At 37.2% G+C, this 26,818-nt stretch overlaps 2 protein-coding genes across 2 annotated transcripts; one reads left to right on the top strand and one right to left on the bottom strand.

Annotated features, from left to right (window-relative positions):
- Positions 1 to 251: 251 nt before the first annotated feature.
- LOC132620072 (uncharacterized) lies at positions 252 to 1,031 on the bottom strand. The gene has a single exon (XM_060334790.1). It carries the CDS (start codon positions 1,029 to 1,031, stop codon positions 252 to 254), a length of 780 nt encoding a protein of 259 aa, XP_060190773.1.
- Positions 1,032 to 17,554: 16,523 nt separating this feature from the next.
- LOC132617262 (uncharacterized) lies at positions 17,555 to 26,694 on the top strand. Its single transcript, XM_060332232.1, has 4 exons — positions 17,555 to 17,809; positions 17,912 to 17,984; positions 25,362 to 25,427; positions 26,369 to 26,694. Exons 1-4 carry the CDS (start codon positions 17,778 to 17,780, stop codon positions 26,501 to 26,503), a joined length of 306 nt encoding a protein of 101 aa, XP_060188215.1. The 5' UTR covers positions 17,555 to 17,777; the 3' UTR covers positions 26,504 to 26,694.
- Positions 26,695 to 26,818: the final 124 nt, after the last annotated feature.

The raw sequence follows: 26,818 nt of genomic DNA on the forward strand, positions 1-26,818 counted from the left end.
TTATTCAAGGCCAAGCCCAATTCATACTTGGCCAAAACATCGGTCCAAGTTGATTCACTTCCCTTTTATCAAATATTGACAGTCAAAATATTGATTTAATTACTGAAAGCAAGTAAATGTTCGAGAAGGGGAATACCGGCAAAAATAAAGTCGGATCAAAGTCTTCATTTTATAAATACAAGGCCAAAAACCGACCTTTGGTTAATTTACAAAAACAAAAGAAAAATACAAAGGCTTCCTAACAAGCCTATCTAGTCCTCCAGAGAAGATTCAGAACCTACGGAGCAGGAATCCTCGGGATCATCCTCCAAGCTATCCCTAAGAAGCGCCCTCAGCGCGCTATCTTCAATGGACTTTGCCTCTTCGATTTCAGCAGCAATACCATCGAGTTCGGCCTGAGCTTCTTCCAGAGTTAGCCTCCAAGAATTCCATTTAATGTGCTCCATCTTTAACACAGACCGAGCCTTCGCTATGTCGACATCGACACGGGCTTGCTCTCGTTTGGCCAAAATCTGTTGAAGTTGGGCCGATAATTCAGAAGCGTTTTGTCTGAGGGTCTTGAGGGCGTTAGTAGAAATTTCGAGCTCAACCCTTAGCTCCTCGTTGGCCTTGGCTCGATTTTTCACTTTCTCTTGAGCCACCCTCAGAACTTCTTGCTCGGAAGCCCTTTCGACTTCGAATTGGGCAAGCCTCTGGCCAGCGTTGGTAGCTTCGGCCTTAAGAGACTCGATCTCTTGCCTTAACCCAGTAATTATGGCCCCTTGCTCCTCGATTTTCTTGGCCGAGGCTATAGTTTCATGAATAAAATGAGCATGGTCCGCCTCAAGGACTCGGTTCTTCTCGGTAAGAAGCTCGACGTCTTTCATTGACTGGAGGTTTTCCTTTTTAGCCTCCTTGAGCTCGGCACCAAAGACTACCAGGTCCCCATTCCACTGCAACCGCTCCTTTTTCTCTTGCAACAGAAGCTTGAACTTCTCCACTTCCCGGCCCTGGGCATCTAGCTGACCTCGCAAATCATCCATGTCCCTCATTGCTCAAATAAAGCCCTCATTCGCTAGCATGATGGACTGTAAAGGGATAAAAATTAAAAGTTAGCAGATTAAAAATAAAAATTGCCCAAATGAACAAAACTTGAGATGAGGGAACGCATACCCGATTAGCGGCATGCATGCTTTCATTAAAAAGGCATTGCCAAAACACTCTTTCCATTTTTTCCTTGTCGGACCCTGACACAAGCGGTCGAACATAGCTGGCCACCCCAACAGGCCGGGATAAAAAGCTAGAGTCCTTAGCGACAATGATGGTATCAGACCTCGTCTTAGTTGGATCAGCGCTAGGGGTAGGAAAAAACATCCACGAGCTTCGACCTAGAACCGTCCTGGTTCCTCTCAAGGGACTGGGAAGGCCTCCTTGGCCTTTGGGGAATGGCAAGGTGGCCAAATCCGGAGTCCACCACCATAACAATGGCTATTGTTACAACCCCCTCTTCAGAGAACATATCTTCGAAATCCACCTGCTTATAGGAACGGGCAGGGGAGGAGGGTGGTTCGGTCCGTCTGGCGTTTTTGAACAGGGGCTTCCCTTCCGAAGAAAATTCATCCCCAACAACAACAGTTTCTGTCTCGGGCATAACGACCCTCAGCGGAGCGGGATATTGTGAAGTTTTAGCCACGGGGACTAAAGGACCCTCGATAGTGGCAGGTGCGAAGGTAGAGGCATCAGTTAGAGTAGTCGTACCTCTCTCCTCCAAAATAGCACCGGTAGAAGGATCCACCTCGGCGGCAGCGGTAGTGGTAACACTGGTGATCATAATTTCATCTTCCAGGAAGTCTCTACGACCCCGGACTTAGGAGGAGCCTCCAGCCCTCGAACTATTCCTTTTTATTTTGGCCTTCGTAGATGACTTTGGAGGCTTGGAAGATTTAGAAGCAGACTTTTTCTTCTTCGCCGCTTCAACAGTAACCCGTGTCGAGGCCAACGTATCAAATATCATACTCGGAGCGAGGGGAGCACCAGCTGGCGCGGGCCTCGGTGTGGACTTGCCCATCGGCAAACCTATAAATAGCACTATCAAAGCTAATATCGAGCTAACGGGTGAGAGGAAGTGTGAAGAAGCGCAGACAGAAGGCTTACTGTGATTTTTAGCCACCCACTTATCCTCGGATAAGTCCCTCCAAGTGCAAAGCTCGTGAGGATATTGGGCCATGATATCCTCAACCCACTTGGCAAAGTCGGGTAGCTCGGCTGGTACTCATACAGTGGCTGAGATACAGAGAGTTAAATTTCTCCACAAAAAAGGGGGGTGGGAGAGGCGTCGTGAGTGCCGAGGTACTTACGTTTATCATTCCATCGTTCAGGAAAGGGCATGGAACTCTCAAGAATTAACGTCACGGTTTTGACCCGGACAAAATGTTCCAGCCAACCACGATGTCTGTTTTCGTCTACACTGGAGAGAATCGGGTGTTTTCCTCATTTGAAAAGCTTTATAATCCCACCTTGAAATACCTGCAGACAATATAGTCGGATTAAATGGTGCAGGGTAAAATCCATGTTGACATTGTTCGCCAGAAAGCGGAGGCAAATCACGATCCGCCATACATTCGGACCAATTTGTACGAGACATAAGTTATATGTCTTGCACATATTGAGGATCACCTGATCGATGGCGGGCTCGAGGTTGAACGTAAAGGGATAAGTGTAAACACTCAAATTCCCTTCCTTGTAGGTGGTCACGTCGTCATCCGGACCCAGGACTATGACCTTGGAGAGTTTGGTTGTCCATCCACATTCGAGGCGAACCCAAGAAATGTCCGTCTTCTTGATCGAGGAGGGGTATCGCCAGACGTTGAATTATTGATCGACGATAGGCGGAGGCCTTTCGACCAACAACTCAGCATTAAAATAATATTGCGAAGGCATAACATCACGAGCCTGAGGTTTGATCGGGATGTTGACCTGGGCTGTGAGAGAGGAGACAGCCAGAGAGGCAGTTCGTGAAAAGGATCTCGAGGTCGAAGCCATTTTCTGTGAAAATATGGTGGAAAGGAAAATCTTGTGAAAATTAGAAGATCTGGGTAAAATTGCTCAAGAACTGGATGATGGTTTAAAGATTCTGATGAAGATTTAAAGATTTCGACGGGGGATCAAACGTTTCAGGTGAAGGCAGAAAACAAAAAGTAGAAAACTAGGCATGGTTTTATCAAGCATTAAATAGTGAAATAGAAGGAAACGGGCTTTTATTGGCGATGGGTAATTATGACGAAATGCCTCGATCAGAGAACCGAACAAACTACTGATAAGGGGATTACACGTGGTCAAAGTCAGACGGACGTGATGTGAAAAGACATTTTGTCTTCTCGCCAATTTCGAGAACTTACAAAAGAAGATTATATCGGGATCGACATTCCACTTCTCGAACATAAAGGAAAAATATATGCGCAAAAAAGATCCGGTTCAGTTCGGGCTAAACTGAAAAACAATAAAAGCATTCATAACCCAAAAGGGTCCTATTTTGTTCAAAATTAAACTTCTATACATTGGTAGGAATGTTACTACTTCTGTTATAATAACCGTACAAAACATGGCTAAGCATTTGGTCCTAAACAAAAATGGGGAAAAATTAATCCGACAACCCGATGGTTAAGAACTTCGGCTCATATCCTCGGGTGCTCTAGTAGGTTTATACTTTGCCTAAGTGGCTTCAGGTCCACACTTCGGCATAGTCGAGTTGCCGCTGGAACTGACCTGTACGACAGCATTGACCTCGGCTGGCGGCTCATCGTCATCAAGAATGACTACCGGAGCTTGTTCCCCTCGAAGAACTTCCTTTTTAGCCTCCGAAAGCAGGTGACGGGATCTAATCCGGGAGCTAATACCCGTGAAGGCAACCAGGAAGGTCGGAACATTCCTTTGTTTTGATTTTTCGCTCGGAGGAACAGAACTTGTGGTGCCGTCATCTTTAGCATTTTTCTTCGAGGAGAGCCTCTTCGTTGAAAGACCTATAAATAAGGGTCTTAACGTAAGACACACAACGGATAAACACTACGAGGATAAATTCAAAGGTTAGAAGCTTACCACGATTCTTCCCTCTCGACCATCCGGAGGAGATACTTCTCCACGAGCGAGTCAGGTCGCGAGAGTCGTCTAGCAAAGAAACAACCCAATCAGAAATTCTAATTATAAGCTCCCATTTGACTGATACATGAGTAGGATTCCACACTTCAGGAAACGGCTTGGGTAAAGAACGATGGACCTGGTTAGTCCGAATTGTGACAAATCGGTGTAACTAACCCCTATCATAATCGTCCTCCGGATCGATGAGACCTCGAGATCCACGAGGATACAGATGTACCAGACCGCCTCGAATAACTCGTGGAACGTAGATATGGATCAAATGGTAGAGGGTAAAAGAAACTCCGACTATGTTGGCCAGAAGGTCGATACGATACACCAACCTCCAAACTTGCGGAGCAAGTTGCCCGATGCAAATCCGATAACAGCGGCAAAAGTCCTCTATTACCTGAGGAATGGGGAAGGAGTAGCCGATTACGAAAAGTTATGTATACACCAGGGAATAACTTGGGACATGGTGGTTGATTCTTGCCCCACGTCCGAACGGAGTGACGTCAATACCGACACCCAAGTTGCAATCACCTCGGACCTTAGGGATAGTGGCATCATCGACGAACAATTCAAAGCTTTCCACGGATTCAAGATGGTTTGAAACTTTGCAATCACTTTGATACTTGAAACCAACAGGGAGAATATCAGCAGTAAGAAACTCAAGTTCTTCATGGCTAGAGGCTGCCATTGGCGATGACAGAGAAGAACGAGATAGTGACAAAGGACTAGCAGAAGTTTGAGTTAACAAAGGAATGAAAGACATTATTGAAGGGAGAGGTTTTGAAAGAGGTTGAAGGAAGAGGTTTTGAAAGAGGAGTTTCAAAACTTCCTGACACGATTTTCTTCTTTAGGGTTTTTTCTATGCAAAGCGTATAAGTGAATAAGTATGAAGAAATACTTGCCTTTTATAGGGATTAGAAGTTGAAAAAATTTGGAAGCCTTGATAGCACACGGCTTCCAAGGTTGATCACTTTAGTAATGTAATAATGAACAATCAGCATCGTGCAGAGTGCATCCACATCGTGTAGAGTGCAGAGCTGGAATTGTCCTTTCAGGTGGCGAAACCGGGCCTGCAGTGTTTCTGCCGAAGGACTACTTCGTTTTTTATTTAGATCCATTCCCCGGGGCCAATACTTTCCACCAGGAAATGGAGGGACTATCTGTACACTGTGTAAACCGGAACAAAGTGTTTGTATTTGTCGATGGAAGATCGGACCAAAATAAGAAGGTTCAAATAGTCGGACAAAATAAGTCCCGAGAGGTCACAATCTAGAGGGGCACTGATCAACACGAACCCGAGAAATCCGACCTGTAGTGAGATTCCCGCCGTTAGTTGAGCCAGCCGTTGCACCATCAACCGTTAAGGCACCCGAGATCATCGGGATCATTATCTCTTTTTCAAATTTTAGTTACCTTGCATAACTCTAACTCTAGTACTATATATATAGAGGGAGATCCCTTCATTAGGGCATCTGATTCTCATCTTTTTCTACATTCACACACTGTAAATCTGCAAGTTCTTAAGATTAAACAAGCCTTGGCTCGGGAAACGGACCAAATTGCTCCATACCGAACCAAGTTACTGTGTTCTACAATAACATTTACGGCCATCCTTTTTCTTGTTCTTTACTTATCATAGATTGCAAGTTATACTTTATTATTTCACTAAATTTAGCCACATATCCTTTAACCGCGTATAAATTCAATTGTTACCTTTTTAAGGGGTAAACAAAAAGGTCAGTGAGTTCAGTAACATTTGTGTTTACACGTTCAACTTTATACAAGTTGAGGTGCCTACTTGTGCACACCCAAAGTTGGAGGGCATACTTGTCAGCTAAGGCCAAATTTAAGGGCCTGTTTATGTATTATGCCTATATAAAATGAAAACTGAGAGAATAAAAAAGTTAAAAAGTATGTCACCAATAAAAAGAATTATTAAAATTTAAATTCGTAACATGATTATAATTTAAGTTATTACAATTTGAATATTGAATTGGTTAAGGTCATTGAACACATAGGCACTCTCCTATATATTCTTTATGTATTTAGAAATAGCCAACACATTTTCTTACTAATAAATCTTGGATTATCTTTTCATGCACCAAGAATTGAGATGATCCATGATTGATTCCTCACACGAACAATTTAGTAGATGAAGTAGTGGTTCTTATTGATCATTTTGGAATGGCAAAGATCCGATCTAGTCGCTTTATGTTTTGGCAGCGATATGGACATGGTTTTTGTCAAACCAACTACGTAATTATTAATCTTGTCAACATTGTACAAATTGGATTCGCTTCACGTGTTGCACTCGTGGATGTTCTGGTTCTCCTTAAAGCCCTTAGATATATGTTATCTAAATTTATGTAATAATCATACCTGTCTATTGCAGCCAATTGGATGATGCCGAGGGCTGTCCCCTCGTTCCCTCACTCTCCTTTCTCTAATATCAATTTTGAATCACCTTTTTGACTGATCCGGACTTCTCACTTAATAACTCGTAAAGTATATATTATGTGATGCCAAATAATAATTAATGGAAGTATGTATTATGTAAAAAATAAAATACTAATATTATAAAATTTCGGCTAACGATTTGGTATAAATATAGATATATGTACTGATTTGAAATGACAGAAATTATTTTTAGATTTTTTTTTTCTTTTTTTCATATGATAGTCATTTTAGTGTTTGATTATCAGAAAGTACTTTACAACAAAAATATATACATTTCACTGAAAGAGGGAAAATAATTATTTTACTATTGAATGGAAGTTAATTTTCTTATAATTATCTTCTTTTTTTACGTGATAATTACAGCTATCTTTAAGTTTTAGGTTTACATCATTTACTGAATCAATACTTAGAAATTATTGAATAATTTTAAAATCAAAATTTTCAAACGATACTAGTATTTGATTTGCGAATAATAATATTACTAAGATTTCATACTCCTCTATAATTTTTAAAAGGTATGTTTTACTTACCAACTATATTTAAATATATACTTTCCAAAAAGATAATTTCGAAAAACGTTATCCAACCAAAACGACTTACGTTTGATTTTTGTACCTTAATGACATATCTTGGACCATCTTGTGGCCATGCGTCTCTTTCCGAAAAAAAAAAATATATCAATTTTCTACCATGATAATTGAAAGTTCTAATCAATAAGAAGTCTAATGAACCTAAAAAGAAAAAAGAGAGAGAAAAAAAGAAACAGGGCTCTCTTCCAGTTCCTTTTTCTTTTTTACTATTATGAATGAAAATAAGCTTCATTATCAAGAGTATGATGGGATGATGAGTGTTTACCCGTAAATCGATCGGTGCAGTCTAATTTGTATACGGGATTAAGAACACGTGCATTAATATGACGAAAATAATGACATAATTAGCATTTAGCAGTAGCAAACAAGTTTATTGAAATACAATTAGAAAATAAGCAAAGTAAATAGCCTAGGCATTGGAGAAGCTTTGAGCTAGAGTCTCCGGTTAAGCATATAATTGAAGCCTTGCTAAATCGTATAAGAACATGAAAAGGCTGAGAACAATGTAAGTAGAAGTATGATGCACTTTCTGTGTCAAATTTGTTATGCCTTACAATTAAACATGTAAAATCAATTTCTACTTTTTTTCGTTTTAAACATGTAAAATTAATTTAATAATTTAAATTAGAATTATCTAAATCAAAATTTGATAAAAAATAATAAGTATTTTACACCGTTAAATTAATCGAATTAAAATTGAAAGTATCAACTAATGCTTAAATATTGCTATTGTTTTATCTCAAAGAGAGAAAAATAGTTTCTTTTTAAACAAGTCTTCTCTTTTAAAGAGTATTAATAAATTTTCGTAGAAAACACGAATAAAATAAAGTTCTAGATACGGAGCACAAACTACAATGTTATATTAATCGTATTTTGAACATAGTATATATATATATATATATATATATATATATATATATATATATATATATATATTATCATTATCTAAACACAACTACATATACATAGATACACTATAATCCGAAGTGTTGGGCCCGTGCGCAGCACGGGCATAGGCCATCTAGTTTTTATAATAGAGCTATGGGGTGCATGATCCACAAATCATGTCCCTTTAATTACCAATATTAATGCTACAATTAAATTTAATTAAGAAGTGATAAAGGATAATGAGCCCGTTTGGATTGGCTTATAAGTTGCCTATAAGTTGCTTATAAGCTGTTTTTAGCTTTTTTGAGTGTTTGGCTGGCCAGCTTAAAGTCATTTTGTGCTTAAAATAAGCTAAAAAAAATAATTGGGTCCATTTAATTTAGCTTATCTAAAGCAGCTTATAAGCTGAAAACAACTTATAAGCCAAAAAAAAATAAGTTGGGCTACCCCAACTTATTTTTTTTGACTTATAAGCTGTTTTCAGCTTATAGGCATAAGCCCATCCAAACAGGCTCAATAAAGGGTAACAAAGGCTAATAAAGGCTGGAGGAATCTAGGGGTTCTTCTATAACGATCACATCTTGAATTGCTTCTTAGTCGGCCATAGGTTTGTATCCTACTCGAACAACCACCTTCAGTGTTGGACAAGTGCTACCGGTATGTTTTTTGCTCCGGGCTCTCTTTACGGTGATCCTATTCTTCTGGACACTTTGAGTGACCATTGACTGACATCCTTGCCACGTGTCAGTTCCTAAATCTAAAAAATCTTAAATTTATAGTGCTAAGAGCTACATAATATTTGACAAAGTCTTTAGTCTGAATATCAAGAATCAAGCTTAATAATTACAGGAACTATAAGCATCAAAATGTCAAATTATCAAAAACTCTAGGTTGTTTGTGGGGATGATTAATTCTTATATTTAAAAGTTCATATTGTACTTAATTTCACGAGTATCACATTGAGTGGACGGATGTTCAAAATTAATTAATGTAAAGTGCAAGGCAAAAAGACAGCGATGCTGTAAACTGCAGTTGGTGAAATCAAGAACGACCACTAAGCAATGATGATTGTGTGTTTAAAAGCTTGAACTTCATCAGATTAATATGATTTTAATTCCTACTTAGTCATAATCACATGCACTAATTATCATCAATCATCTTTATCAATACCCATCGTCATTATTCATCACCAAAGGTATGATAACATGGTCAGGATCTCCCCACCTTTAATTTTAGATATCAGTTTCAAACTTTGAAATTGAGAAATTTCTAATTAGGGAGCTATATATCCCTCCTGTTGTGAGCCAACGATTTTTGATACTAAGGGGTCATTTGGTTTCGCATATTAAGTTATCCTGAGATTATATTCTTGAGATTATAATCATTGCACTTATTTATCCCACTTGAGTGATGAGATAAAATAATACCTAATTTGATGGGATATTCAAGATTAAGTGGACTAAATTTATACTTTATTTGGTTGAAGGTCCAAACAAAGTATAAATTAAGTCCCAAACTTAATTCTGGATTAGCCCTCCTTATCTAATCAAACTAGGCTATTCTAAAGTTCGATAGTTTTAAATAAACAAGATTAGTTCAATGAATATGCAAGAGTTAGGCTGCCGCAATTCCTCATCTTTTAACACTCAAAAGCCTATAGATTGTTCCAATTTATATTAAGTAGGCGTTTGGACATGCGATTTCATCTCACCATTTGGACATGCGATTTTATATCTGATTTCATCTCATGAGATGAAATCCCAAATCATCCAAAAAGGCATGATTTGGGATTTGAAATCATGATTTCAAAAAATGTAAATGTAAAATTTAACCCGTACGTTTATATTTTGTAAAAATAAGACCCATAAGTTGGTAGATATATTTACCAATCATGTTTACCAACCGGGAAATGCATGCTCAGCGTGAAGAGATTGTTCGTACCATGTGGGAGAATTATATTAAAGAGTAGTTACATTACTATTCATGTAAAACTAAAGTTTGATCAATTGATATTGTATTTTTTAGAAAGACCTTCTAGTAGCGTATTAATTTTATTATGAACTATAATTTACTCATTTGGTAAGATTGCATAAGAATTGAGAAAATTTTGATAGTTTTCACAACTTATAGGGTTTTTATGCTTATAAAAAAAAACTGCAACTTAAGAAATCCAAATTGCATGTCCAAACATGATTTCATCTCACGATTTCATCTCATGAGATGAAATCATGTCCAAACGGCTCTTTAAGACTTTTTTCTAAAAGAGTAACACGTACTAATTAAATGGATTATTCATAAGTAACACAGAAAGGTGCTTTAACAAAAGTCTAAAACAGCGTACTTTACTGTTAGCCATTCACACAGCCACAGGGAGTAGGGGACCAAAAGCCATGGAACTGAGTCACTTTGAGTTCTAAAGGCTTTAACTAGTTTCTGTAAAGTACTGTGTTTAGCCTAACGTTGTAATTATTAATTTTCAAAATCATGCTGTCTAAAAAGTTTGGAATTTGAAGGTTCTTCCATTTTTGTAAGAAAGGTGCGAATCTTTTAATAGAGATATTAAAATACAAGTTTGCTAGCTATACAAAGAATGAATATTCCAGTTCATGATTGCTATAGGAAGTAACATGATAGTGAATATTATGTACACAATCAGTGTATAACAAGCTAAATTCTGATACTGACTTAAAATACATATATTGATATTTTTGAAAGATCCACTACAAACACGATCATAGGAGGATTTCAAACAACATGGCTCTTTGTAATTGTAGTGCATATATAGAAAACACAAACTTTGAACGGTATTCTATTTTGTGGTTAAAACTCAACTTGTACCACTTAGTGCAAAATTCTCTCTCTCTCACTTTTCTTCTAAAATTTGAACACAGTGTGTAAGTTGATAGTGATAGGATGACTGCACTCTTGTGCTAATATTAGGATGCATCATATATATATATATATATATAGATACACCTAAAGAGAGTATGAGATTTGCAGGCTCATCTTTCGAGATGGTTCAGAAAAGACAGATAAAAAGCGTAGAAGCTTTTAATATTTTAAGTTGGTTGCTTCCCATTCATCTCCCAATAATCTCACGACAATCATCCATACATCGATTAAGACCATGCCAGTCAGGGCTATTACATTTCTAATTTTGGCTGCCAAAATGAATAATCGTGACTTTTTCCCATACGATTTAGTCAGCGTGGATCAACGGGGAGGCTAGTGATCGAAGCCTTTGCTTTAGGCCCAAAGAATTTGAGTCTCATTTTTTTAATTAATAGTGAATTTTATGATTATATTTTTACTTAAACAATATTGTAGTTTGTAATAAAAAATAAAAACAACAACAACAACAACCCAGTGAAATTTCACAACGTGAGGTCTGGGGAGGATAGAGTGTACGCAGACCTTACTCCTACCAAGGTAGGACGGCTGTTTCCGAAAGACCCTCGGCTCAATAAAAAAAAGCATAAAAAAAGGTCGGATAAGGCTAAGAGATTCAAAGCGATATGGAAATGAAATAATGCAAGCGACACAGATAACATAGGATAATCAAAGCACATGAAATAACAGATAATAGCAGAAATCAGAGCACCAGAAATTATACTGCGATAATGCGACTACAAATAAGAAAGGATAACGAGACTATCTACTAGCCTTCTACCCTAATCTGGGTCCTCCAAACCCTCCTATCTAAGGTCATGTCCTCGGTAAGCTGTAACTGCGCCATGTCGTGTCTAATTACCTCTCCCCAATACTTCTTCGGCCTACCCCTACCTCGTCTGAAACCATCTATGGCCAACCTCTCACACCTCCGCTCTAGGGCATCTGTATCTCCTCTTCACATGCCCAAACCATCTCAATCTCGCTTCTCGCATCTTGTCTTCCACCGAGGCCACTCCCACCTTGTCCCGAATATCCTCATTCCTAATCCTGTCACTCCTGGTGTGGCCACACATCCATCTCAACATTCTCATCTTGGAAACTTTCATCTTTTGAACGTCAGAGATCTTAATTGGCCGACACTCCGCCCCATACAACATAGTCGGTCTAACCACCACTTTGTAGAACTTGCCCTTAAGTTGTGGTGGCACCTTCTTGTCACATAGAACTCCGGAAGCAAGCCTCTATTTCATCCACACTGCCCCAATACGATGTGTGACATCATCGTCAATCTCCCCGCTGCCTTGCATAATAGACCCAAGATACTTGAAACTACTTTTATTCTGGATGGCCTGGGTACCAAACCTCACTTCCAAGCCAGCCTCCTGAGGTGTTTCACTGAACTTACACTCTAAGTACTCTGTCTTGGTCCTACTCAGCTTAAACCCTTTAGACTCCAGAGTATGTCTCCAACCCTCCAGCTTAGTGTTAACTCCGCTACGAGTCTCGTCGATCAGGACTATGTCATCCGCGAAAAGCATACACCATGGAACCTCACCTTGAATTTGCCGCGTCAATCCATCCATCACCACGGCAAATAAAAACGGACTAAGAGCTAATCCTTGATGCAACCCCATCACAACTGGAAAGTGCTCTGAGTCTGCTCCTACTGTCCTTACCCTGGTTTTGGCTCCCTCATACATGTCCTTGATCACCTTAATGTACGCCACAGGTACACCTTTAGCCTCCAAGCATCTCCATAGGATCTCTCTTGGAACTTTATCGTAAGCCTTTTCTAGGTCGATGAATACTGTGTGTAAGTCCCTCTTCTTCTCCCTATCCACCAGTCTCCTTACAAGATGGATGGCTTCTGTAGTTGAGCGTCCCGGCATGAATCCGAAATGGTTCTCTGAAATAGACACGTCTCTCCTCACCCTCATCTCCACCACCCTTTCCCACACTTTCATAGTATGGCTTAGTAGCTTGATACCGACCGCTATAGTTGTTGCAACTCTGGATATCTCTCTTGTTCTTGTATAGAGGGATCATTACACTCGACCTCCATTCTTCGGGCATCGTTGCCATCTTAAAGATGACATTAAACAACCTAGTCAGCCACTCCAAACCTGCCGGGCCCGCGCTCTTCCAAAATTCCCCAGGAATCTCGTCAGGTTCGGTCGCTCTTCCCCTGCGCATCCTACGAACAACACCCTTAACCTCCTCAACCTTAATACTCCTGCAATACCCAAAATCGTGACGCCTTCTTGTATGTTCTAAGTCTCCCAACACAATGTCTCTGTTCCCTTCTTCATTCAAGAGTTCATAGAAGTATGACTGCCATCTCCGTCTAATGAGAGTCTCCTCTACCAATACTTTTCCATGCTCGTCCTTGAAGTACTTCACTTGATCCACATCACGTGCCTTTCTCTCTCTCGCCTTGGCTAGCCTGAACAATTTCTGATCCCCTTCTTTCTCTTCTAGTTCAGCATAAAGGCGTTCAAAAGTTGTCGTTTTTGCCGTCGAAACCGCCAACTTCGCCGCCTTCCTCGCCATCTTATAAAGTTCCCTATTCGTCCACTTCTCCACCTCATCCTTGCTTTCTATCAACTTCGCATACGCCACCTTCTTTGCTTCCACCTTCCCTTGAACTTCTCCATTCCACCACCAGTCCCCTTGATGCTGACCTCGACTACCTGTCGAGACCCCCAACACTTCCCTTGCTACCACCCTAATGCAACTAGCCGTCCTATCCCACATACTGGTCGCATCCCCACTACTATCCCAGGCCCCCATATCCTTCAATTTCTCTCCCATCTCCAGGGCACTAGTCGTGGTCAAACTCCCCCATCTGATCCTAGGTCGGTCATCCACGACCCTCTTCTTCCTCGTCATCTTGATCCCTAAATCCATCACCAAGAGCTTATTTCGGGTTGTAAGATAGTCGCTCGGAATGACCTTACAGTCTTTGCATTGACTGTAGGTATTTCAGAATTTTATAAATAGGTAAAAGTAAAAAATCTTTATAAAAAAAGAAAGAAAGAAAAACTGCCTACTTTTTATAGTTGAGATATTTCAGAATTTTGAATTAAGCGATTCACTCTTCATATTAGTAAATAAAATTTATAAAACAAACATCCACCGAATTGTATTGCAAACACACGGTTAACATCTAATTAACTTAAATGAAATCCTACTAATTTAACTAATAGCAATAGGATTACTATGTGAAGTTAAAGACTTTATATTTTTTTAAAATACTACCCTATAAAGAACAAGTAATAAATAAATAAATAAATAAGCCTCTTAATTATTAAAAATCGGCTTTAAATCACTAGTTCCTTCTGTTTTCAGTTGAAACAAAGAAATCCCTAACTTGGGTATATTTTAAACCTTTGCAAGGGGAGGTCTTAGGTCTTGCACAGAAGTATTTGCTTCAAAAAGTGCATTGTATTGTGCCTTCTCTTGATTGGAAGTTGAGTATCTTAAACACATTGAACTTTCTTGAGTCTTTTTGTCCGTTGCTTTGCAAAAGGGATGGGTTCCCACTGAAAAAGTTGATGAAATCCTTCTTGGATTTCAGAGAGGTAAACAATTTTGTTTCTTTCATCAATAAACAACATATTTTTCATTTTTTTCTAAACTTAACAAATAAAAATATATTAACATTTGGATTTAGTGTTGTAGATATGAGATAAAACCAATATAGGCCTTCGACTCTTCTAGTGGATTTGTAAGACTAAATCATATGGAAAAAAGTCGTGATTCTTCATCTTTGCAGCCAACATTAGACATGTAATAGTAATGACCTAATTACATGGTCTTAACTGATGTATGAATGATTATCGTGAGATTGCTGGGAGATGAAGGGGCAATAATCAACTAAAAACTTAGAAGTTTCTACGTTTTTTATCTATGTTTTCTGAACCATCTCGAAAGATGGGCATGCAAATCTCGTATTCTTAGACTTTTCTAGCATAGTATCGGTGAAGTGTTACTGTTTCTTTAGGTATATTCATTTGCAGAGCTACTTCTAACACATTAAACCTATATGATGCATCCTAATATTAGCACAATAGAGTTGTTCTATCACCGCCAATTTACAAATAGAAATTGTGTTCAAGTTTTAAGAAACAGTCAATCTTTCTTAAGAGAGAGAAAAATAACTGCATTTTTAGATGAAAAAAACTGTGAGAGAGAGAGCGTGCTGCAAACTCTAAATTTTTTTGCAATTTTACCTCCTTCATTTATATACACAGTCAGGCCTTAAAAAAAACTAAAATAGATAAAAGGAAACATAAATAGAAACTAGTAGGACTCAAATAGGTAATATACTCAAATAGGTAATATAGTCAATTGGAACACGACTATACGATAGTGCAAGAAATGACAAGTCTAAAAGAAAAGCATTAGCAGAAATTGAGAGGATATTGTAGCATTTGCAGAAGAAGTTAATTTTTCTTGTATTTCAATTGGGTCCAAGTCTTTTTATGTTCAATCGCTTTTTATAATGTGGTTTATCTACTCAGTCACAAATTTAAAGTTCAAACTAAATAATTCAAAAGGTCAGTGAGTTCACTAACATACTATACTTGTAAAGTTCAAATTTTAAATCCTCATCTGATTAAGTTATTATTGTTGTAGGGAAAAAAAAGGCACCTCCTTCGAGCTCTTCCTTGTGCATGTGGTAGGAAAAGAATCAAACTCCTTCAAAAAACAAATATCTAATATGAACTCGCATACTTAGATAAGTAATCAGTATCTCTCTCTTAACTTTTGCTATATGCCGAAAGAGTTTTTTTTTTATCCCGATATGCCTAAAGGATTAATAAGAAAATATGTAAAAAGAACTTTGAAACTTCTCATGTTTGGCCACTTTGGTGGCATAATTAAAAATTCCTCAGTATTATAGTTGGTAATGCTTCATATACACCTAAAAAAAAGCGTTGCAACTTAGTAAATTGAATTACAAAAAAATAAAGGTAACTATGAAACATAGTTGGGCCTTTGCGATTGAGTCCTACGCTCTCTATTATGGTCCGTTTAACTTAAAGGAAGGCTATAATATGAACATAAAATGTTTATAGTAAGTTTAGTCAAACTTCTAAAATTAGCTAATTTTGAAAAGTATTTTTTCAAAAGTGTTTTTTTAAAAAGAATTTTTGGTGAGAAACCGTTTGTGTTTGACCAATTAATTTAAAAATCATTTTTGAGAAGCAATTAGTGTTTGACCAAACTTTTAAAAAGTGTTTTTAAGCGTTTTTTCGTCAAAAGTGTTTATGGGGAAAAATATTTTTTTTAGCTTCTGAAAAATAGCTTCTGCTACTCCTCAAAACATTTTTTTTTCTTCCAAAAGCTTGACCAAACATCTCACTTTTTAAAAATAAGCACTTATTGACAACAGTTAGTTAATTACAACGTGCTTGGTTCAGAACATAGGTGATTTTACTACATTTCACCATATGGCCCTTTTTGAGGCCACTCCTCAAATTACGTTCCCATTTGAATTAAATCTCTCCATTAAAAGTAGTCGGATAAACTTAGCTGACAGCTTTAACAAGAACATAATTTAAATAATTACCTCAAAAAGGTCATTTATGCAATTTCTCTTACTTAAAGAAAATTCGCATAAAAGTACCTTCTAGCCTATCAGTTTACAAACATGGCCGAAGTATCCTATACACTTCGGTTGTATCTGTTACGTATAGGTGTATTATATTACAGTCAAACCTTTCTATAATTGTCATTCGTTATAACAACATTTTACTATAACGGCCTGATTTTCTCCGAAATCGATTTTTTATGTTATATTTTACTTTTCTATAACAGCATTCTGCCTATACCAGCAATAACATTCATTATAACAGTACACTCTTTGTAAAATTACCTCTCTATAACACCACACTCAAATATTGTGTAATAATGTTGTAAGAAATATATCATCTATAAAATAAAATATAAAAATATTTATGATAATCATCATTAATGTCATGTACATAGTAAATTTCAAGTACGAATATCTAAAAATCTTCAATTATACTATTAAGTTCTTAGACAACCTTCAAGGAAAAGCTATTGAATTCCCTTGCTGAAAGTTTGAACAAAAATCTTCGTCAGTTCAAACGTTATAATATTACTAAGAGACTGGAATTTATGAAATAACCTACAATTTTAGAATTTTTACATCAAACATGAAAATTTAAATTTTCAATTAATTTTAAATGCATATTTTCCTTAAATTTTAATTCTTTATCGGTATGGTATAACTAGTTATGGATTTCTTAGTAATTTATTAGTCTTTTCATTAATGAAATATGAAAATCAATTGGGATTTTAAATTAACAAGTATTTTTAGTTTCGTTTTTACTAGCATAAAAAGTAATATATATATATATATATATATATTGTTTTTTTTTGCGTAGTTTTATTTATAACAGCTAAATGAAATCTAAATGTCAAAAGTAGTACACATACATAGCAACACCTCACTATAGCAGCCATGGAATTTTTGGGCAAACGCTGCCATTATAGAGAGGTTTGACTGTATATGCATATATTTAGTATAAAATATACACTACTTATACATTGTGTAGATATGTTGTAAAGTAGATGGTATTTGATTGTAATTTGCCATTTATTAGGTAGTATAATACTCGAATATTGGTCCTGACTATATTGGGCTAATATAGACTATCAGCCTGGACGGCCCAGTTTGATCTTATTTGGGGATCCAACAAGTTATCTGAAATCCAAATACCATTCGTTTTTATTTATGAAAATATCAATTCTTTTCTTTCGTGCGATTGCTGAAAAATTGAATCAATCTTTCTTTTCATGGATCCCAAATATACTGGAGAAACCTTGAAGTAATTTCCCTTTTAAGTTATTTTCATGTTCCTCGTTGTGTTGCAGGATGTTAGTTTTGTATGTGGGTTTTAATTTTTCTCTGATTAATGTTTTTTGTGCAGGCATTTAGAGAAAGAAAGTGAATTACTCTCCAATGCCCATAAAACTATGTCTGATCAATTGCACACACTTCAGGTATTCACTTTTCTCCTTTTTAGCAATTTTATTCCGTGCTGTATTGGGGGAATAAGCGGATCTTATGGGTTATTATTTAGTTAGGTCGGGTTTAAATGATGGAGCGGGTTTAAAAAAGGATTTCGGGTTACTTGGGGGGGGGGGGGATAATTTCCGTCAAGATAGGGGTATTTTTGAAAATTTTATGGGTGAGAGGGGGTATTTTTGATCCAAAATAAGTTTGGAGTATATTTTTAGCCCTTTTTCCAAAGTAAAGGGGTATTTTTGACCTTTTCCCTTTAATTTTTCCTCTTCTGTTTTTTTTTTTAATGAGAAATTAGTTGAATATTGAAGAACCTTTCTGCTTGAACAGTAATGTGTTTCGCCAATACATCTGCTTGGATTAGTCTTAATGCTTTTAGAGGTTGTTTGGTAGGTTGTAGAAGAATTGTACTGAATAGGGTGTATTAGTAATGCAGGGACTAGTAATACTGGGATTAGTTATGCTGACATTTTTTTTTTGTGTGAATGCTTGGTTTGTTGTATTAAATAACGTGCATTGCATAATTTCTAAATAGTACTGAACAGGGTGTTTAGAATAGGAATAGTAGTGGTATTGTTAATGTCATGGTTTACTATGTATAAGAATAGTATTGAATGGGATGTATAAGTAATGCTGGCATTAGTTGTACAGGACGTAAATTGGCAACCAAACATTGTACTAAAGTTTAGTAGCAGCATTATTCCACCTAATACGCGATACACAATACAGATGACCCTTAGGGTCTTGCAAGTTATGAGGTAAACATATATTGATAGGAAAAACAGAAATGCATAACTTTAGATTTTAACTTGCAAGACAAGGGAATCTCTTAGGTATTTCCAAGTAAAATGGTTAAGATATTGAAACTATAGTTAAATATCCTAGACTGCATATATATATATATATATATATTTTTTTTCCAATCAGACTATGCTATCTTGGTTTAGTTTTGCAAAATTATTGAGAGCTTAACCTATATCGACAGACTGGACCTGTTATTTCTTCTTTTTTATTTTTTACTTTTGTTTTTGGGAAATAAAGACTTCATATCACCAAAGTGAGATGATCGGTCCAAAAAAAAAAAAAAAAAACTGAGTACTGGACATTGAGCGCCGGAGCTTCAGTTACCCCTTGACAATAAACTAAGAGCAAAACATACACTCCACAACCAAATACAATTCAGATACAAACCATCAAACTACTATGTTGGATAAAAATTATGCTGTTCCAACCATCTGGAAATCTTCACTGCTTCTCTGAAATGCACTTCTACTATCTCCTTGACTATGTTGGCCACTGGAGGCTTTTCACCTTGGAACACCCTCAGGATCTTCTCCCTCTACAATATACTGCCGTTGCAAATACCACTCTGTAAACCTCAGCTTTAACGCCTTTTCCCTTTGCAAAACTGCTAGCCCATTGTACTTAAGCATCCCAGCAAGTGGGACTTTTGTTAATCTCTTGCCACTGCAACATTCTTGCCCATACTTGTGTTGAGAATGGGCAGGTAAAGAATGGATGAGAATGAGTCTCATCAGCTTGCTCACAGAGAAGACACCCATTGCTTGTAGTGATCCCCCACTTTACCAACCTATCTCTTGTATACACTTTGGATTGGACGGCTATCCTCAGAATAAAGATCCACTTTGGCAATCCTATGTTATTACAGATCAACCTTCTCCACCCCACTTTTTGAAAGTCATCTCTAAGTTTTAGGTATATCCGTTTGGTAACAATCTGCTGCATCTGATGTAATACCACCATGCTGTACCCTGCATCCTCTTCATACTTCCTTGCCTTCAAAATTTTTTGAAATCATGATGCTTGTTTAGGAATGTCTTTAAAGATATCACTATTCTTCCCATAGTAACAGTTAATCCATCTTGCCATAACTTGTCCTTGTGGCTAAGACTCCAAAGTAATTTGACTATAGCAGCTTTGTTCCGTATGTTGATGTTCAAAATATTAAGACCACCTGCTGTTATTTCTTGTGATATACAATATGTATTAGAGGACATTATTTTGGGATATTTGTTAAATGAAAAGAACTCATTCAAAAAGGGTGTATTAATTAAAGGGAAATCACCAAGAACAAAACTATGTAATTTGTATTCTTAATTTGCATAGTAATGCGGACTTGTACGTTATGAATTTCTCTGCCCTTGCGTAAATCTTTTTCAGTGAATATATTTTTCCAGGTTGTTGGAGTTGGTTTGGGGGAGGAAACGGAAGGGAGAGATTCAACCCTGAAAAGAATTTAAGCAATGTCCTTGGTGAGGGACAGATTGTAGTGGCATAGATTCGTCTGAGACATTGGTTCAGCTGCTTCTTCTTTTTTTCTTTTGCTTAGGGGGAAATAGAATGCATATAATAAGTAAATCTGATATTACATTTGCTTTCATACAAAACATGGCTCTCTGGATATAGTTAGTATCAGTGGAGACTGAGGTACATTTATTAGACACACAGGGCAATTGTAGCATGGTATTCCCTCTCTAGTCCAACTACCGAGCAAATATTATTACAACTTTTCTTTGATAATGCATCTGCAGTCTTGTTGTTGTCCCTATAGACGTGTTGCATTCGTCTATGTTGGTCGGACTCGGGTGCGGGTGTTAGATATGGGTGCGGATTTAGAGCCTGTTTGGATTGACCTATTTCAGGTGCTTTTAAGCCAAAATAGCTTTTAAGCATTTTTGAGTGTTTGGATAAAATAAAAAGTGCTTTTAAGTTTTAAGCACTTGTTTTTAAGTGAAAACAACAAAAATAAGCCAAAAGCTAGAATTCCTAACTCATGATTTTTGGCTTATAAGTCAAAAGCTATAAGTCCATCCAAACGGGCTCTTAGAGGTTGAATTCGACATGATCTGACTCCACACTGTGGGATTTCATTGGGTATGTTGTTGTTGTTGTTGTTGTGGGTACGGCTCCAGATGCGGATATAGGTGTGGGGGTTCGGCAAAAAGTAATTCGAAATTCTAATAGTATAGCTAGAGAATATGCCTAGATTATGAGAGATAATCTGTGGAAGTACTTACATGTAGTTTGTAGAGGGCATGCGATTCAACCATGGAACAAATTGACAGCCCTCTCTTTTTCCATGAATCTTCTGCAATTTTCTGTGAATGTGGGTCTTTTCTTGAGCTAAAAGGGTTGTTCAAAGCCTATTATACGTCGGAGAAATCTAACGCGTTAAAGCGTTCTATGCTAGAAATTGTGATTACCTTTTGAAATATGGAGACTTTGCTAGATAAAGGATAAACCTGATGCGTAGAACATACGTGCTGCCAATTTATCCACAATATTTCTTTGATGATGTTGGAAAGATTTCTTTAGTAGCTCCACCTTTTGCACCTTTCCTTTTTTTTTAATCAGAACCTTCTGGTAGTGAAAGGTAATTTTTTTTTTTTCTAGCATCTACTTGGATGGATTGTTTTTCTTACCTTCAGCTTGCTCATGCTCACTGCTGATTTATTTGCAAGCTTCAACCTATGATTCGGAAGCTTTAAGAGATGTCCTTTGATTTAGAATATGACCCAGTAACCCTGTTGTTGTAATAGTTGCATGAGCAAACCCTAACCCACCATGATTGACAGCAAGTTGGATTAACATGATTCCATAGGGGAGTATTATCAAAATGTACTACGCTTTTTGTTGGTATTAGAAAGCCTTTTTCTGTTTAAAGCCATAGATGAAAGAATTTTGAAAAAAAATATTGTGAACCAATGAAGAGTTTTGCTACCGGCGAAAGAAGACTAGCAAAGGACAAGGAACATCTAAGTCTTGAAGGGAAACAAAGTTTTGGGGAGTCCTGACCATGAAATGAGTATAGTAGCATTATGGGCTACTTATGATGTTTATTAACTATTTGGACAAATTGACGGTACATTTGTACCTTTTGGAACAAATCATTAAATGAGATTAGATGTGTGCTACATCATTTAATGGTATGTTCTAAAAAGTAATGCACCGTCAATTTGTCTAAATAGCTAACAAACATCATAGGTAGCCCGCAATGCTACTCCGTCCGGATCAAAAAAAGAGTCCACTTAGCCATTTGCCTACCCCTTAAGAAAATACTAACTCCTAGACAAAAATAGGTAATTTGACTAAACTACTAATTAAATAGACATTGGGATTTGATCATATAACACTTAATAGGGGCAAATCTGGAAAAAAAAAAGTTTAATTCTTTCTTGATTTGATAAGTGGAAACTTTTTTTGACCCAAGAAAAAAAGGCTAAGTGGACACTTTTTTTGATCCGGAGGGAGTACTATACTCATTTCATGTCAGGGCTCTCCAAAACTTTGTTTCCCTCCAAAGACTTAGACTTTCCTCCTTTTCTGCTAGTCTTCTTTTGCTGGTAGCAGAACTCTTCACTGGTTCATAAGAAATTTTTCATCCATTTCAAAATTCTTTTATCTATGGCTGAAAAAGGAAAAGGCTTTCTACGACCAACAAAAAACACAGTAGATTTTGATGATACACCCCTATGGAATCATGTTAAAGTTATCCAACTTGTTGTCAATGGTGGGAATAGGGTTTGGTTATGCAATAAAAGAGTTACTCGGTCATATTATAAAGTCAAAAGATATCTCTCAAAGCTTCCAAATCATGGGGTTGAAGCTTGTAGGAAAAAACAATAGTGATGTATGTGCGGCTTTGAACTTGGAGCATGAGCAAGCTGAAGGTAAAAAATCATCTATCCAAGTAGATGGTAGGAAAAAAAAAAAAGGCAAGGTGGAGCTACTGAATAATCTTTCAATATTCATCAAAGAAGTACTGCGGACAAATTGGCAGCCCGTGTGTTCTACGCATCAGGTTTATCCTTTGATCTAGCAAAGCTCCAACAACAACAACGTACCCCGTGTAATCCCACAAATGGGGTCTGGGGATCTAGCAAAGTTCCATGTTTCAAAATATATTACTAGAGAATTCTTTATCTGGTTATATTCCTCCAACGTATAATACACTTAGAACAACCCTTTTAGCTCGAGAAAATACTCACATTAGTACAAAATTGCAGCCAATTAAAAATTCATGAATAAAGAAATGGTTGTCAATTTGTTCCATGGTTGAATCACATACTCTTTACAAACTACTGGTAAGTACTTTCACTGAATATCTCTCATAATCTAGGCATGTAGCTATACTTTTAGAATTTAGAATTATTTTTAGGTGAATCCACGTATTTGTACCCACGAGTCTTAAAATTTAGATCATGCTGAATCCTACCTCTAGATCTGTATCCGAGTCCGAGCAACATAGTAGGCCACTATTATCTGTACAATGGAAGAAAATGTTGTCTGTATCTTCTGGATGGCAATTACAGAAGGAGCAAGTATTAGAACTTATGATGTTTCTGCTGAGGAGGTCCAATGTGGGTATTCAATAGTGGCAAACGAACCAGAGAAAGAATCTGATTTCTGGAGGGGTTTTCGGTTTCCAAGGACTCACATGATTAATATGACAGGAGTCCTTTTGATCAAGGGAAAGCAAAAGCTGATAAGCAGACTTGCGGTATAATACCCTTGGCGTCGAGTTTCCAGTAGAAACTGTACTTGTGTGTGTGTGTGTATAATATAGTAGATACAAAAATCTAGAGTTCTAATCTTGGGTCCATTCTATCCATGCTGTGAAGCCCATTTAATCTTCTGAAAAAGGGTAAAAAATGCCCTTAACGTATTAGAAAAGGTTCAAAAAGGCCCTCCTTCCACCTATTGGATCAAATTTGCCCTTCCTTCCACCTATTGTATCAAATTTGCCCTTCCTTCCACTTATTTGGATTAGAAATGCCCTGAACGTTAAATTTAAGCCTAAAATTGTCCCTCCTTTTAACAGAAGCTGATGTGGAATATTTAATATTTTAATTAAATATGTGGCATTATTTTTGTTGGTCCATATGTAATTAGATCCAAATCCATACACAATCTAACCCATTAACCCTTTAAAAGACTCAACACTTCTTCCTCTTCATCCAACATAGGACTTTATCGGTGTCTTTTTTCTCTCTTTTTTCTGATTGATTGGTGATGGACGTGGTTCTTGGGGAAAGAGAGAATCTTTGGGTATGAGAGAGGATTTAAGGTGGGTTTCCATATGTTGGTTTTGGGCAACAGGGGTGAAGTTGTTGGTGGTGCATAATGAGGAATCTATTGTCCTCAATGCAAGAGGTAGTAGTGAAGTCCGATCAGAAGCGGTTGTCTTGGAATGGATTTAAGAAATTTCTGAAATCTCATTTTTTTTCTTTTTGCTGCGTGCCTGCTAAATTTATGTCCCTCACTTCACCAGTAGCTAAATTTTAATAAACCTGTAATGTGAAATTATGTCATTCTAAATCGATCTAAGAATTAGTTACCTTGATCAAAGATTGCATTAGCTAGTTCTTTAAGGTCCTATGTTGGATGAAGTTTGGGTTAATGGGTTAGATTAATTACATGTGGACCAATAAAATAATGTTACATATTTTGTTAAAAAAATTGTATATTCCACATCAGCTTCTGTTAAAAGAAGGGGCAATTTTAGCCTTAAATTTAACATTAAGGGCTATTTGATCCAAATAGGTGGAAGCAAGGGCAAATTTGATCCAATAGGTGGAAGGAGGGCATCCTTGAACCTTTTCGAATACGTTAAGGGCATTTTGATCCTTTTCCGTTTAATCTTTTTCTGTTTCTCTGCCTGCTCTAGATGAGTGAAAGTGGTCCATGTAGAAGGCTGGTTTGTGCTTAATAAAATTGTGCTTTAGGGCCACAACCTTTAAGATAATTTGCATTTACAAGAATACATAGTTCGGAAGACCAGCATGTGGAGGTTAGGATGACAACGTTTTAACAAGGGCCTAGGGAGACCGATCTATGTAGTCATTCAATTATTTTTTAACTTGCTCTTGAGATAGCTTTTGGTTGATGAAATATTTTGATTCTCAAACAAGAGATCGCTTCATTTAATGTGAATTTGGTTTGGATTTCGATGAACTTAATTAAGTAGAACTACAAAGTTTTATTTAGAGTGCCACTGATCTTGGACGTCCTACAGGATGGCTTAGTTGTATGTAGTAGAACATCAGGGCAAACAAGTAATACCATTCATTTTACCTGGTGGCTATTTTGCTTAGGACTCCCTGAGCTTGGGGGGTTGTCACCCATGTTGCTCAGCATCAAAATTGATTGTAGCTGCTTCTATTCCGACAACTTTGAGAGCAAAATCCTTCTTATAATCTTATTAGCTGCTTTTAAATTTCTGTTAGTTTATAGTTACCATTTTCAAAAAAAAAATTCTGTTAGTTTAAATTTTCTTTTCTTTCCATTTGCCTTTCAATTTAATAAATCAGTTTTGTACGTTGTACTACTTGTAGGTTGAGGAAGAAATGCTGATGCGCAAGTTCTATGAACTTATGTCTGCTCATGGTCTAGCTAAAAAGGTAATTCACACTGGTAGAATAGCTTCTTTGATCAAGTCTTTCTTATATTAGTTCCTATAACTGCTCATGCAGACCTGCCAAAGTTTTTCCAATGTGAGGACCCTCCCCTAGTATTGGGCCTTTGATTTTTTCAATATGGGAACACTTTCATTTCTTGTCTTCGTGACTCTCCCTTTCTCTTGACATCTATTTTAAGGGATAGTCTGTTCAAAATCCTGCTATTCTCTTTCTTGTATTTCTTCTTTCCGGAACATGCAATCTGAAGGAATGATGCAACTGTTAAACTTATATTCTGAGACTCGGTACACTTACTGGGTGGTACAACTTTGACTTAGCAATGGACAGAACCTGCTACATTTTTTTGCCCCCCACATGTGATAGAAGGTTGTTTCAACTCTTCTATCACGCCTTACCTATTACTTGGCTCCTGGTCCAATGCTGTTGAAAAGCTTTTAGATGCATGTGTTAAATATGTACTGGTACTTGGCAGTATTTAGGTTAGAGCCCAAAAGAAAGAGGCATGGTGGAAAACTGAGTTCAGTTGTTTTGGCCTGGTACGTTGAAGATATCTGTCCTTCTGAAAAAAAGTCAGAGATATCTGTAGTCCCTACAGTTGGTGTTTTAATTTCAAGTCAAGCTGAAATTGGAACTCCAAAAGTTCTTTGCAAGAATGCTCAACCGACGTGTATAGAGATCTCTTGCACGCTATGTCAACACATGAAGGAAACTCTAGTTAAGACAATCTGTGCTAAGAAGTTTATAGATGTGAATATCCTTGATAAAGAATAATAATTGAAAAGAGAAAACTACGTATTTGAAACCTTGGAACTGGTGAATTTTTGCAATTTACAAATTAGTTTTTAGCTTAGTATCCACTTACCTTTTTCCCTCTTCTCTTAGTCTGAGGTTCTAACACACTGACCGACCCTCATCTTTTGCAGAAAGGTGTCAATGATGATGCTGATGAAATGCAGAATACCCTGGAAGGAGCGCTGGTCGATGTGACTAGTGGTGCTGATGGAAGGCAGAATGACCTGAAAGGAGCTACCAGCAACATGACAAATGGTGATAACTAATGTACAAGTGAGATAGATATCCAATTTCTAAGTTCTGTATAGAAATCCATTGTTTGCATTCAATTAAAGTGAGCTCCACCATTTTGGCCCATCTTGATTTCTCCCTCTTCACTGCTCCAATTGTGTTCTCTTTTCTGTTTGGCCATTTTTTTGGCCTTGCATTCTTCAAGATGTTTCTGGATTGCTTCTCACATAGATCTCTTGGCTCCACAGAAAGCAATATCCAATATGTGTTTTTTGATTGCATAGATGATACAAGCCGTTTCCCATGTCTCTATCCAGATTATACTTGCTTAGTACTTTAGGAATTGCCTG

The sequence above is a fragment of the Lycium barbarum genome, chromosome 11 (genome assembly GCF_019175385.1).
Source record: "Lycium barbarum isolate Lr01 chromosome 11, ASM1917538v2, whole genome shotgun sequence".
Taxonomy (NCBI): Eukaryota; Viridiplantae; Streptophyta; class Magnoliopsida; order Solanales; family Solanaceae; genus Lycium; species Lycium barbarum.

Bases quoted from the DNA above. Each gene is read 5' to 3' on its own strand.
- LOC132620072 (XM_060334790.1), bottom strand. From the start codon at position 1,031: ATGAGGGACATGGATGATTTGCGAGGTCAGCTAGATGCCCAGGGCCGG.
- LOC132617262 (XM_060332232.1), top strand. From the start codon at position 17,778: ATGGATCCCAAATATACTGGAGAAACCTTGAA. The intron at 17,810-17,911 runs GTAATTTCCCTT...TTTTTTGTGCAG, and splicing joins TATACTGGAGAAACCTTGAA to GCATTTAGAGAAAGAAAGTG. The intron at 17,985-25,361 runs GTATTCACTTTT...TACTACTTGTAG, and splicing joins ATCAATTGCACACACTTCAG to GTTGAGGAAGAAATGCTGAT.